General features: G+C 45.4%; 2 protein-coding genes across 6 annotated transcripts in view; both read left to right on the plus strand.

The window, feature by feature from the left end:
* The window catches only part of NSD3 (nuclear receptor binding SET domain protein 3), a 53,634-nt gene extending 44,907 nt beyond the window's left edge, over window positions 1-8,727 (plus strand). For all 3 annotated transcript variants that reach the window (XM_069800910.1, XM_069800911.1, XM_069800909.1), the window contains 4 exons: window positions 12-153; window positions 732-838; window positions 1,204-1,408; window positions 2,979-8,727. In XM_069800910.1, the coding sequence (XP_069657011.1) occupies window positions 12-153; window positions 732-838; window positions 1,204-1,408; window positions 2,979-3,220 (696 nt within the window). In that variant the 3' untranslated portion in view covers window positions 3,221-8,727. The remainder of the gene's footprint in view (window positions 1-11; window positions 154-731; window positions 839-1,203; window positions 1,409-2,978) is intronic.
* A 214-nt stretch (window positions 8,728-8,941) lies between these two features.
* On the plus strand, window positions 8,942-13,720 carry PLPP5 (phospholipid phosphatase 5). Of its 3 annotated transcripts, none has more exons than XM_069800926.1 (7): window positions 8,942-9,051; window positions 9,238-9,346; window positions 10,708-10,798; window positions 11,049-11,112; window positions 11,862-12,036; window positions 12,424-12,555; window positions 12,906-13,720. In XM_069800926.1, the coding sequence occupies exons 1-7, from the start codon at window positions 8,978-8,980 to the stop codon at window positions 12,924-12,926; spliced, it is 666 nt and encodes a 221-aa protein (XP_069657027.1). In that variant the 5' UTR covers window positions 8,942-8,977; the 3' UTR covers window positions 12,927-13,720. The 3 variants fall into 3 exon arrangements, with proteins under 3 accessions (XP_069657027.1, XP_069657025.1, XP_069657026.1); XM_069800924.1 differs by having other exon boundaries at window positions 8,943-9,051; window positions 11,862-11,986; window positions 12,385-12,555; XM_069800925.1 differs by having other exon boundaries at window positions 8,943-9,051; window positions 11,862-11,986.
* Window positions 13,721-13,857: the final 137 nt, after the last annotated feature.

The following is a 13,857-nucleotide window of genomic DNA, read 5'->3' on the forward strand; positions in this document are numbered from 1 at the left end:
TTTATTTGAAGGACCGGATAATAGATGCTGGCCCAAAGGGGAATTATTCTCGTTTTATGAATCATAGTTGTAATCCAAACTGTGAAACACAGAAATGGACAGTGAATGGTGACATTAGAGTTGGACTCTTTGCTCTTTGTGATATTCCTGCAGGTAAAAAGATGGCACTATTTTGCATGTGTACTTTTGTCTTGAAATGGCTAAGTTCCTAACTTGGCCACGTTTTTTGTTTTTTCTCTGAAGTTACTTAGTACCAGTGACATTTATAGGAACTTTGTCATTCATTGGAGACAAATATTTGAGTTGCAGTTTTAACAGGGATCTTATAGTTAGAAATAGTTTGAAGCTGAAAGCTACTGTTAAAGCTAACTACAGGTTTGCTGCTAAGTACAGTGTTAACTCTGTGTCATGTAAATGCTTACCATAGCTCTGATGCTTTCACCAATATTGGTCTGGTGTGGTATTTTCTTTCCATGTTAAGTGTTTTACCAGATCTGTCATTTTAACTGGGTCTGTATGATAGTTTAGCTGCTACGTATGTCTGATCTAGACAGGATTTGTTACTTTCAGAGTTCATGAAATCAATGCACTATTTCAAGCTTGCCCTTTTAAAACATATTGCTGCTAGATCTCACAGACTATGAAGAGATAAATGCTAATGAAATGTCATTGTCACAAGCCTGTCTTTCCTCAGTGTCTGTGTGGGTGAATTGTTTTTCTTTAAATTTTAGGAATGGAGTTAACATTTAATTACAATTTGGATTGCCTGGGCAATGGTAGGACCGAATGTCATTGTGGAGCAGAAAACTGCAGTGGTTTCCTAGGAGTGCGTCCAAAGGTACGTGGATGAAAATTGAAGCTTTTCTTCCCAAATCCAGAGATCTAGTGAGAGTGGGGCAAAGAGAGGTTGTTTGTTTTATTTAACTTTTAACTTTAGTCTGTGTAATATTTTCTACCCTTGAAAGTCTCTAAAGACTTTAGTTATGCACTGTAGTGCTATAGTGTCTAGGGTGAAGTTAATTTACCAAATTGTGTTAATTCAGATACACGGGGATGGGCGTTTCTGGCTTTTATAGCTTAAAAACTTTGAGTGGATTTAATTTAAGCATAGTGAATGCAAAAACTAACCCAAAGTTGATTAAATTAATTTTAATGCAAGGGGTTTATAAAGTGACTGTATGCTATGATCTTTGTAATTGCTAGACAGCATTTGCAACCGCAAATGAAGAGAAGGTGAAGAATGCAAAATTAAAGCAGAAGAAACGGAAAATAAAAACAGAACAGAAGCAGATGCATGAAGACAACTGTTTCCAGTGTGGAGATGGGGGAGAACTGGTCATGTGTGATAAAAAGGACTGTCCCAAAGCATACCACCTCCTATGCCTTAACCTGACTCAACCACCTTTTGGTAAGGGCAATCATATGGCTTCCTATTCATCTTTTCTTTCCTGCAGCAAAACAATGTTTGAGCTGAAATGCAGCATTCATTTACATTAAATGCAGCATATTTGCTTTTGCAATACCACTCATTTTTAGAAATACGTCAGGCAGCAGTGTTCCTAAATGGACAGAGAGGCATTGTAATACTTTTTAATGTTCTTCTTGTTGCACCTCTTTCTTGGATCTTATTTTGATTGAAATATGAGCAACATCTTGATGTCCCCAAGTCACCAAGCGCAAATCAAATGACAGGTGAAATCACTGACATAGGAAGCGTGATGTGTAGGGCTCAATTAATCAGTATATATGTTTAAATTATCTACTGTATCCTGACAGCGTGTCTCTTCCATGTGACTTTTTCCATGTTAAGGCATAGCCTTTTGTAGCTAGGGCTCAAATTATTCAGCAATACAACATCTTAATCTGATTGCAGGATTTTGTAGAAGCCCTTATCTCTTTAATCTTCCTGATTCCAAAGAGTTTGGTGAAAATAATTGGAAGTCCAGATTAGTCTATGATTACATTAACCAAAAGGCTGCCATGAGTGAAGTTGAATCTGTCACATGCCTTTTCAGCAGATAGAAACATGGAAGCTATCCTCAAAATAGCTTATTTGCTGGAGAAAGAAATGATAGCATCTTAGCACCAAGAGCAACTTGAGTGAGGTTTTTTTGTTTGGCTTTGTTTTTCTTTGAAGTTTGGGAGTGTTGGGGTTAGCCTGGCCCAGACGGGCTAGTTACAACTTCATTAGAGGTCTGGAGTCCCATCTTGGTGCTATTCTCACTCTTTGTGACGTGGGTCTTGACACACTGTAAATGCGGTGTGTCATGTCCCTGTGAAGGAGAATGCTCTCTGTTTCTCAACAGTAACGCAGCCAAAGGGGATTTCAGCAAGGCTTGGACACAGCAGCAAGAAGCTTTTGATTTTCTGTTTTTGCTATGTTCGGTATACCTTTTGCAGTCCGAGAGTTCAGCACATGGTCATACAAACACATGTCTGAATGGTTTGGGGGATCTGGGGGTTTTTTATGCTCAAACATATTTTTACACAACTACTTCTTTTCTGAGCCATTTCTCACTTATTTTTCAAAATTAATGCATTCAGTTTTCTACATTTAAAGTACACTGCAGTTGAACTAAAACTTAATTTGGAGGTGCCCGTCTAAGCAAGTACTGTGTCCAGATCAGTAAGAGATGTTCACAAATCAGAAAAAAGTACAAAACAAACTCTCCATCTTGCAAGGACGTTTGGTGTCTTGATGCCCAAGGAGGTTGATCTAACTATTTTAAACTCTGGTTATGCATGCAGCAATGTTTTGAGCCAAGTGAGGCCTGAAAAATGGAAAATGACTAAGAACTGTTTCCAGTCAGATTCTTGTAAATGAGAAGCAGAAGTAGCAACTACAGTAAGAGCTGATTTCTCTGAACTTCATCTGAACAGTTACAACGTGGAGTAAGGGTTAAAGGCCAGTGCTGTCCCTGAAATGCACTAATTTCAGTTTCCTGTCTCTCTCTTCCCCCTTCCCCTCCCATCCTCAGGAAAGTGGGAATGTCCGTGGCATCAGTGCGACGTCTGTAGCAATCCTGCAGTTTCGTTCTGTGAGTTTTGCCCTCATTCGTTCTGTAAAGATCATGAGAAGGGAGCCCTGGTGGCATCAGCATTGGATGGTCGTCTCTGCTGCTCTGCACATGACCCCACATCTCCTGTGGCACCTGAGTACTGGAGCAAGATAAAGTGCAAATTGGAATCACAGAATCCTGTAGAAGAAGCAAAGGAGTGAATTTGGTTAAAAACAAACAAGGCAGGGGAGAAGAGAGGCAAACAGGCGATGAACTTGAAGAGACTGCTATGACACATTCAGTCTTTGTCATCAGAGCCGTCGTGTGTGAACTGGGAACGGGACCATTTAATCTTAGCAAGCGGAAGCAGGCAGTGGTGTTTGGTTTTTATTGTTTGGTCTTTCTTTTACCCTCGAATGTGCTACAGCAGCTCTTACTGTTGGAAACCAGAAACGTCTTGGCCTTCAAAGAAAAACGTAGACCTTTTGACAGTGAAAAGAATATTCTGTTTAAAATATGTTCTTTGAGTGTAGAAAGCAAAGCATAGCAACATATTTATTTATTTAATTTTTAAAGGGTATTGAAGATCTGGTTTTGATCAGTCAGTGTGTCTTTAAAAACAAAATAGCAAAGCCAACATAACCTTTATGTCTAGTTTATGAAAACTAGTAAAGCCTGCCCACTCTGTGTAACATTGAGATGCCATAAGACAGATGTGGGTTTCAGACCAGGTGACCCTGAAATGCCTCCATTCCCGTACTTACTTTTAAAGGCATTTTGAGAAGGTAGGTTATATATCATGTTAACTTATTAATATTATTGTAAAGCTTTTCCTATGAGAAATCAGGTGTATGACTTCTTGGAAGTGCTTGTAACACGAGAGCTAGCATTGTTTAAGGAGGGAAGAAATCATGGTTCCTTGCTCGAGAGCTATAATCGGTGTTTGCAGACAGGTGGAAATTCAGAAAGAGCTTAATTGCACAATGGTTATTTCTTTATCCCACCTAATTTGGAAAACCTTCCTAGTTAGGAGAGCCTCCCAGCCTCGGTCATATACTGCAGCACGCTCAGAACTGAAGTCTTAATCCTACCAGTGGGAGCTCTGCCGTTGACTTCTTTAGTTGGAGGATTGTTCTGTGCGTGTGTATTTGTCATCTGCCAAGTCTGCACTTGTTTTATGGCAGTTATATTAGTGTGATTCTTTATTGCCACCTTCTCAGACTCCCATTAGTTTCAAAGGAAATTTGAGCGCTTAAGGAATCTGACCCATGTGCGTGTTTGTTTTGATTGAATGTTTAGATTTTTTTGCTGAGAGAGATCTTCTAACTTTAATCTTCATTGTTAATGGAGCTAAGAAAAATCTCAGCATTTCTTCAATGAACAGGGTATTTTCTGTCTGGGTAACGGGCCGTATTCAACAGCAGCCAACTTTAGCTTCATGAGACAGTTCTGTCTTGGATTTCCCCTGTTAATCAGTAGAGAGACAGGCTCCTTCAGTGAGGCTTTTGAAGTGGCTTAGGTAGGCTCCTGCTCCAGATTTTCTTTTGAAAACCTATCCTCCTTCATTTCTTGTCCAAGGAGCCTAGGGGGACTAGTTTCCCCAGGCTGAAGTTAGTCTTTGGTGAACCTCCTCCCTTAGCCCACAATCTTACAAAGCACTGTGCGTCTCCCCCTGCCCTGGTATAGTTAGAGTGTATTTTTGACTTGTATACTGATATTGGATAACTTCGTGCTAGCTTTTTGCTAATGGGTATTGAAAATAATCCTGAATGAAGAGAACTAATATCAAGTGTTGCTGGCATCTGGCTAAATTAAGCCTTTGAATTAAGAATTAAGAACCTTGTCTCTGGAAAACTGCTTACATAAACCTACAGGAACATGGTGACTTCTCAGTTCAAGAAAATAGTAGGCTGAAAAAGTACATGTGGGATTTTAGAACACGTCTTGCATCTGGCTGGTGTCCTTCTCGTCCTCAAATTTATGTACTGGGGGGAAATTTTTTCGTGTGCAATTGTAAAATTACAAAATACACTACAATCTCTTTAAGCTGCTACTGTGCCATTTAACTGATCTGGCAGTTCGTCTTCTGAACGTCTGCAGATGCCTTTCCTACAAACTTGGGGGTGTCTTGGGTGGCATAACTGCAGGTATCTTGTGGGTCAGTTCATGGTACAGAGGGCTATTGGGATCTATAAAGCACTTCATCTTGTGGTCCGTACTACAGTGAATGTCTGAAACACTAATCTTGCTTGAAAGCAGTGCTATATTTTAGTATTTTTTACAAAAAAAAATTTACAAAAAGGATTTTATTTTTCTTAACATTTTGTGTGATAAATGTCTCTTTTTAAGCTCTTACTGGGGGTGTTTAACCCTTTTCAGAAATTCCAAACATAGCTCTTGCTACAGTGTCTGTAAGGCCCGATGTGTTTACTTTATATTATTTATTAGGCTTGGTAATGTTCAAATGATTTTCTCTTAGGAAGTCAGAGCATTCTGAATACTGCAGATACACTATTGTGTGAGTGCACCTACATGCTTTTTTATTCTGTGTCCGTGGTGACTTACTGACTGGAGGGAAATGGTGCGGTAGCACCAGAATGCCCTCATGAGCGTTTGACGTGGCAGGGAGCAGAGAAGAGCCATGGACCGTCAGTCGCCACGTGAGATGTACTGCTGTGACGTGCCGGTGCGCTGAGTATCGCAGAACATGTGAAGGTTCACAGAAGGCTTTTAAAAACTTGTAAAATGCTGTGAATTGAGGCCTGCTGCTACTCCTGTGCCATGCCACTTGATGTCTTGGTTAACTTTGTTTTCAAACTTCTTACAGGTGCTCCTTTTTTCCACCAAAAAAAGATTAATAATAGCCAGCAGCTGGGCTTGGACTTAAAAGGGAAAATAGGAGATTGGTTTATAAGCTTGTACAGCTTATGAACAAAAAGTCTGAGCTGGATTTCACACTATTGGAGAGAAGGTGAATCTTTAAAAAAAACTTTTAACATTCTGAGATAAGAAAATACCTAATTCAAAGTGTCTTGGTAGCTGTAGGGGGTTTGTTCTATATGCCAAACACAAAATGTTAAAATAGACATTTTAACCACATCTTTGCAATCTGAATAACAATAATGGAATTCCTTTGTAAGGAAAAGATTTAGCAGCTGTTTTGGTTAATTGGCATCAGCAGAGGGGTGTCAGGTGCTGAATTAAATTTGTATGGTCTCTAAACTGAGATAAGTAGCATTGGATAGTTTGGTCATTTCATGCTGAGGCCTGGAAGAAGTCCACAGAACTGCTGGTGATTTCGGTTGAGAACTTAAATCTGCTGTTTAAGACTGTCAGTTGTTTCTTAACTGGAACGCACTGTCACACTTTTCCCTTACTTTTGTTTTAAATTTTTGAGATAGCACCACGCTTCTGGCGAACACCTGACTTCAGCTCTGTCGCCTGTGCGCTCTCTATAGTGCAGTGTCCGAGCTGCTCTGCAAAGTTAACGGGATTTTGTTGTTTACTGGAGCTTTTACTCTACAGTTTGCACCTTAGCACAGCGCAGACGTTCTGCAGACCATGGCCAAATGGTGCAATGGCTGGTTACTACCATTTTCTAAATACATGGTGCAAGCATTAGTTATTGTAGCTTTCAGATTATTAGTATAGACTTGTCCTATCAATAGACTGTTGAAGGCATTTGCAGCTCAGGAAGGATAACGTTAAAGGCAATTTTGTGGGCAAATTACCTTCTCTGGTCACCACCATGGTCTTAGAGAATCTGTTAGAATGGAGTAATAGGGCTGGAATGTTTAATTTTGGCCTTTCTGCTAAAAAACTTCTTGTATCTTAATTTCAGGATAGAATGGGAAAGACACAATTACTAGACGTAATTAACAATGAGCATAAAATCTGTATATATTGAAACTTTACAGAAATATGTGGGGTGGGGTGGGGGAGGAGGGTGGGAGGGGGGATGTCCAACGCTGGTACGAAGTAGTCACTTTAACATTGAAACCTCTGCCTCATTGAATTCAGGGTTTAATGTACTTGAAGCTCTGCGGTTCCTTATACAGCTTTTTTATTTATACATAACTTTTTTTGTATACTACATTGAAAATGTCTTTGACTTCCCTGAAGTTACTTTCTGCTCCCGCTGTACAGTGAATCTATGGCAAATGGGAGAGTTTTTCAAAGCAGCTGTCTCAGACTTGTGTGTGTTCAAGAAGTGTGTTGCATGAGAGACGGCAACCTTGGAGTAATGCTGTCCGTTCGCTTTCAGTTTTCCATCAACTTTCCCTTACCATTTATCTTTGTGTAGCAAAAACATTTGCACTTATGATACACTCCTACACTTTGGATGTATTCACAATGTTGTTCTGAGGAAAAAAAAAAGAAAAAAAAAGGGAAAAAAAAAAAAAAAAAAAAAAAAAGCTGTTTCCTATTATATTCTATTCCTGAGTGCCAAGCTCAGGTCCTTATTACCCCTGTGAGGGGCTATCTCACTGCTCTGGAGAGAGGGGAGTTGTTAAGCTGAAATTCTATCTGTGCTTTGCATAGAAGACTTCTGTAATTCATGTGAAATCAAAAAGGGAAATCGTGTATGAATTTGCCAAAGCCATTCACTCATTCACTGTTTCTCGTGTGGTACTAACTGCCCGGGGGGGTTGTGCACGAGAGAGAAGCGAGCTGCCTTCCCTAGCGCTGTCTCTTCCAGCTCCAGAAGACAAGGTGGCTGTGCGCGGTCCCCCCCATCGTCATCCCCCCCAGAACGTCCTCGCACAGCCGGGCACTGGACCCTCCTGAGCAGTTCTCACTCACTTTTGGGTTATAAAGAGACTGGATGAAAAAAAAAAAAAAAAACCAACATTTCCTATTCACTGGTCGAGCTGTATCTCATTTCTGGTGTCACTTTTCCTTTTCTAACAAACCAATCGCGTTGCCACAGAAAACAAGGTGATAACTTACTGTTTCAGCTGGCTGGTAATAAGGGGTTTTGTTCCGCATAGGGGTGTGCGCATACCTGGGGTGGCCGTGAGAAACGACACCCGTTCGTTTCCACACGAGTGATGTTGCACAACACAGATACCTGCAGATTCTGTTTCCATTCCCATGTACTCTTTATCTGTAAGGATGATCTTTGTAGAGTCGTTATTTCCGTAGACTTTGTTTATCTGTAACAAACTTTGTAGATTCTGTGAAATGTTATTTTAACGAAATCACTCGAGTCTTTAAGAGCAAAGCATCAATATTCACTGAAGTCGATATCTTAAGAGTTTTTGGAAGTTGACTAGAAGCTCTTGACACTAACGAAGTAGTGTTAAATTTCCCTGGCGATGTTCCACTGGGGCATTACTGTATTATGACTTGATGTTGCCGCATAGACTTTGAGATATACGATACTTTGGGGGTTTTGTTGTTCGGCCTATGTTCTCTTGCATAGTGTGAAACCTGTAAAGCTTGGTTAACCTGTATATAGATAGCTTACTGTCGACTAGTTATAGCGTATCTAGAATTGCCTGTAATATTTTAGCTTCTTACTGAATGTGTGTGATGGTAGGAACCTATAATTTTTGTACATTATATTTACTGAGATGTTGCCTTTTTTATTTTACAAATACTTTGGAATTCAGATGTGTTTTTGCTTCCGTGAGGATTAATTTGGAAAGGTTTTTAATGACATTCCACTGATCTGAACTTTTGCTTGAGGTTGACTTCAATAAATCGTTCTGAATGTTCCAAACGACCAGAGCCTGGTCCGTCCGTCCGTCTGTTTTGGTGACCGACCAGGGGCTCCCCGCTGCCGGGGCGGGGGGTTGTTAAGGCCGGGGGTGTCGCCGTCCTGCCGCCTCCCCTCCCCGGGGCCGCGCTCCTGCGGGGAGCCGGGACCCCGAGGCGGGCGGGAAGGGGACGGGGAGGCCGGTTCGGCTCGGCCCGGCCCGCCCCGGCCGGGGGAGGGCCGCGGCGCCACGTCGGCGGGGCGGGGCGGGTCGGCCATGAGGCGGGCGGGCGGCGCGGCCGAGCTGGCGGCGGAGGCGGCGGTGCGGGCCCTGCTGCTGGCCGCCTTCGTGTGAGCGAGGGGGGGACACGGGGGGTCCTGGGCAAGGCGGTCCCGGAGCTCGGCACCGGGAGACCGTCCCCGGCCCGCTGCGGTGGGAGGGGGCAGAGCTGCCGCCCGGCCCGGCTCTCACCCGTTGCCGGTGCTGCCTGCCCCAAAAATGCGTGGGTTTTTTTGCTTTTTGTTTTTCCCCTCCAGGGTCATGGAGTTTCTGCCTCCGTTCCAGCGAGTGGTGCAGCCTGAAGAGATGTGGCTCTACAAAAACCCGTACGTAGAAGTGGACCACGTACCCACGGTACCCATGTTTGTAAGTTCAGCGGTTTCCTGCATTTACCTGTTTCTCTAATTATAAACCGGCCTTTTAAAGCAAAGCTGCTGGCTAGAAGACTTGCATTAAGAGCTACAGGCATTTGCAATACATGTTACCGAAAGTGCGATGTATTGCTGCAAACAAGATAACGTTCCCAGTCAATTTGTATCATTTTTTTAGGCTTTACCATCCGGGGTTGTCTTTGGGATCGTAACTAAGTTTATAAAAACTTGTGAGGACTTTTCGCTGTTGTTCGTGATAAAATTCAGATCCAGATTACTGTGATCATGGACTACAGCGTATCTTTCACTGTCAGGGAGCATTTTGCTTGAAAGCAGCTGTTTTCAGCAAAGTTTTGTTATCGTTTTATTGCAAAAATGTTTTCCCTAGGTCTCTAGGCTCTGTTAAAAGGGTTTAATATAAAACAATAAGTGGCAGATTTCAAGTAGACAATAGTCCATTAAAGGGGTTGTCTCTTCCCCTGAAGCAGCGGTGCTTCGGTGAGATGCTGTGGCTCCTGGGTTGGGCAAGACAACCACTTCCTTAGTAAATAGCACTTGTGATTTTCCGCAAGAGGTGGGCACTAAACGTTAAAGGACAAAACCTTGGTGTGGCGTTTGGATTTGGCGGTGTAAAGCATGACATATGCCAGACTTCAGGTGGTAGCAGGCTCCTTGGGAGCCTGTCAGACACACCGTGGACGTCCCCGGGGTGAAATCCCGCAGTGGCAGTCGCCGCTGAGGTGATGTGAATGGTAACTGGTTTTCTCTGAATCAGCAGCTCCTGTATTTTTTGCTGACGAGCAGCTTGGGTGCTGCTGACAAAGAACTAATCCTTGTGCTTGCGGGGATGGGGAGAGTTGAGGTGCTGCGGCTGATACTGTGAAGGGAGAGCTTGAGGACATGCTGGGCTTTCCTCGGAGGAGAGAAGGCTCCGCTGCTCTGCTGAGTGTGTGCACTGAGTGGGTCAAGCACAGGAAGGAGTGGGATGCAGAGAGGGGCTTTTTAGTGCACTGCGTTGTTTATGCTGCTTGGGGTATTTTTTTTCTCGTGTTTCGGCACAGGCAACGTCCAGCAGCCCGTGGGCTTTTGTACATGAGGCACTGCTGTTGGACGACAGACAGGAGGAATGGCTGTGCTCTGGGGAGCACAGGGTTACTCAGGGCTTGCTGTGACTGCAGCTGGGGTTGGGTTTGCTTTCTGATAGAAATGTAATTGTGTGCGGAGAGGACAGGCTTTTGCTTGGCTTTGGCAAAGGAAAGTGTATAGTCTTCCTGAGCAGCTGCTGTTGTGTTCTGATGAGAGTGCTTAAATCTGCTTTGCTAACAGATGCCTAACAATCTTCTCGTTTTGTGACAGTTCATCGCGTTTCTGTCTCCCTTATTGCTCATTGTCCTGGCAAGGGTGTTCATGAATGCCGACCAAGAAGACACACGGGAAGCCTGCCTAGGTGAGCTCCTCCTTGTCCCAGAGAGCTGCAGCCCCCTGAGAGGTCTGCCCTGATGCTGTGGCTGTGAGCCAGGAGTCTCACAGAATCTGAGTCCTTTGCTCTTGCTGGGGCACAAGTGTTGTGCCAGGGGTATCAAAGCCGAGCTGTGTGGCTCCAGCTGAAGTTTGAGCACTGCCCGTGCCTGAATGTGCCTCGAAGCTGCACATTCAGGTGGGGGCAATGCTGACATGACCTCTCTGCTCTCTCCTAGCTGCCAGCCTTGCTCTTGCCCTGAACGGGGTTTTCACAAATGCCTTGAAGCTCATTGTGGGGAGGTGAGAAACTGGCTCCTTCCTAGCTGCGCCATGCGGGGAGGGGAGGCACGGCTGCGCAGTGGCAGAGCTACAGCAGCAGGAGCAAGGGCCAGAAGCTGTAGTTAGACATGCTCAGCCTAGAAAGAAGGTGTTTTTTCTAGTTATAAAGACAATTAAATATTAGAACAAGCACTGGCGGGGACCTGCTGTCTCCGGGCATCATTTAGATGGGCTCATTCAGGCCAGCACCAGGGAGGAGCGCTTTGGCACACGTACAGGGAGCGGATGGGATGGTTTCATCTCCCCGGGCCGGGTGGTCAGGGTGGCAAAAAGTTACCTGTGCTGAGCCACAGCCTGAGAGGTTTGCTCCGGTGTGCCCGCAGGCTGTGCAACCGAGGCATATTAAGGCCGTATGGGCATTTGGTTCTTGTAAGGTATTTGCTCTGCTGGGCTGGATGGGGAGGATCAGCAGAGTGCTAATCCTCAGGGTCTAAACCGGGTCTTGCCAAGTAGTGGTGGGCCAGTGAGGGTGTGCTGCTGCAGCCTGGCTCTCGTCTGCTGAGCCCTGCCTGCCCAGGCAGGAGCGGAGCTGGGTGCGATGCTCAGTTTTGCATTTCTCACAGCCTGGGTCACACCGCCTTCCCTTTGCACAACGGGGGGAGCTGTGCGAGGTAGCTGGCAACCGCATTCGTATGTGGGTGCTCCGTGGGAGGGCTGGGTGCTCAGATCGCTGCACGCTTGAGGGCTACGTGCCTTGTTCTCTGCCCTAGGCCACGGCCGGACTTCTTCTATCGATGCTTCCCCGACGGACGAGCGAACGCAGAGCTGGTGTGCACAGGCGACCCTGGCATAGTGACTGAGGGACGCAAAAGTTTCCCCAGCGGACACGCTTCGTGTAAGTTTTCCGTGTCCCCTACCTGCTGCAGCCCCAGACAGCAAACCATGGTGAGTAGATGCCCGTGGGGAGGGCAGCTTGGGTTTGCTTTCACGCACCCCGTGGCTTTGTCCACATTCATTGGTCTGTTTGGGGGTCTCAACTTTCCCTCTGCAAAGCAATGGGGTGACAAATGTAATCTGAAGCTGGCTGTAGCTCCTGGGAGGAGGGATGCTTGCCAAGTACCAGCATCTGTGGCTCCTCCATCGTTCATGAGCTGGTGCTTCCCTTGGTTTGCGTGGGCAGGACAGACATCCTTTTGCAGCCCTTCCACCCCAGCAGGGGAAAAGGTGAAGGTCTGGCTGAGGGCCCACAGCAGAGCCTGGAGCTGTTTCTGAAGCGACATGCTTCTCTTTCAGTTGCCTTCACTGGTCTTGCCTTCTCTGCCTTCTACATAGCCGGGAAGCTGCGCTGCTTTGCTCCCAGCCGGGGAGGCAGGGCTCTGCGGCTCTGTGCCTTCCTTCTCCCGCTGTTCCTCGCCACCCTCATCGCTGTGTCCCGCACCTGTGACTACAAGCACCACTGGCAAGGTGGGTCGGTGTCCGCCTGCAGACTTGGACGGGGGGCACAACCAGGTGCCCTGAGGGGGGGCACTCTGAGCGTGGGGGGCGTCCGCGGTGCCACAGAGGTGTTCAGATCCCATGATGGCAACTTCGGTTTTTTTGTTTACTCCTCTGGTAGTAATTTTTTTGCTGCCTGCAAGGTGATAATGCCTTTTTCTTTGTTTTTGAAATGTATGCCAAGCTTAGTTTTATAGCCAAGGGTCAAGTCGCTGATCCAGCTCAGCTCTGAGCAGGCTGAAAAGCTGCCTGCTGGAGAGTTCAATCATGAGGCTTGGGAAGGTAAGGGGAAGTTAACTCTCCTCTGGTCTTGCCCACAGATGTGTTGGTTGGCTCAGTGATCGGCTTCGTGCTTGCGTACCTCTGCTACAGGCAGTATTACCCTCCTCTGATGGACTCTATGTGCCACAAACCATTTCTGTACAAATCCAAACAACTGCCAGCACACCAAGAAAAGCCTGCAGCTTCCAGCTTTCACCTAGATATATAGCGACGGGCTCTGTGCTGCCGGCACCTCTCCTGCTGTTCCTTCAGTGCTAGGGCAGGGGAAGGCTTTAGGGGAGTTGGTCGTGGACTGCAAGAAGTGGCTCAAATGAGGATGAACCTGAAACCCAAGCAGGCATCCTCTGCGGTGCTGGTAAGTTGTCCTGCTCAGGGGCCTGTTTTGCTTCATTAACCAAATTTTGTAGGTGTCCCTCCCTTTGGGCCTGCTGTGAAGCAAGCGAGGCAGTCGGCATGCAAGCCTGTGGGAGGACAGCCCGGTTACAAAAGTTGCTGAAGCAAGAACTGATAAAAAATGACAATTTGGCGTGCCCCATCCGGTGGGTGTTCTTGTGTCCAGTCAAGAAAGCACCATCAGTCATCTCCCTTCAATCCAGCCGAGCTGTTCCATCCCTTCTCCTGGGAAGCATATGTCGAAATGAAGTGTAGGACCTGCTCCTGGCACCGGGTTTAAGTCTGTCTTTTCAATTACAGCTGAGATAATTTGGAGTAATGAGTGCGAAGTTGCAGTCTTTAACCGTGGATTGAGTGGGGGAGAGGGAAGATGAAACTAGTATGATCGTTATTTGCGTTACTGTGCTAGCCCTGATTTTTTCTAAGTTGCCAAATAAAGGAGTTTATTTTTTTTAATGAACTGTGGTACTAAAGGCTTTACTTCAAGAAGTGGGTTTATTGCTGTATAAACCATTTCCGTTGGTGTGTCTGCAGGGGTTTCTAGATGAGTGTTCATCTTCTGTCTCTTCCCTTGCAGCTTTAATACAGTTGTAAAGA

The sequence above is a fragment of the Haliaeetus albicilla genome, chromosome 13 (assembly GCF_947461875.1).
Source record: "Haliaeetus albicilla chromosome 13, bHalAlb1.1, whole genome shotgun sequence".
NCBI classification, from domain to species: domain Eukaryota; kingdom Metazoa; phylum Chordata; class Aves; order Accipitriformes; family Accipitridae; genus Haliaeetus; species Haliaeetus albicilla.

Coding starts and splice junctions, on each gene's coding strand:
- PLPP5 (XM_069800924.1), top strand. CDS start 8,978: ATGAGGCGGGCGGGCGGCGCGGCCGAGCTGGCGGCGGAGGCGGCGGTG. Junction 9,052..9,237: donor CTGCTGCTGGCCGCCTTCGT/GTGAGCGAGGGG, acceptor TTTCCCCTCCAG/GGTCATGGAGTTTCTGCCTC. Junction 9,347..10,707: donor TACCCACGGTACCCATGTTT/GTAAGTTCAGCG, acceptor GTTTTGTGACAG/TTCATCGCGTTTCTGTCTCC.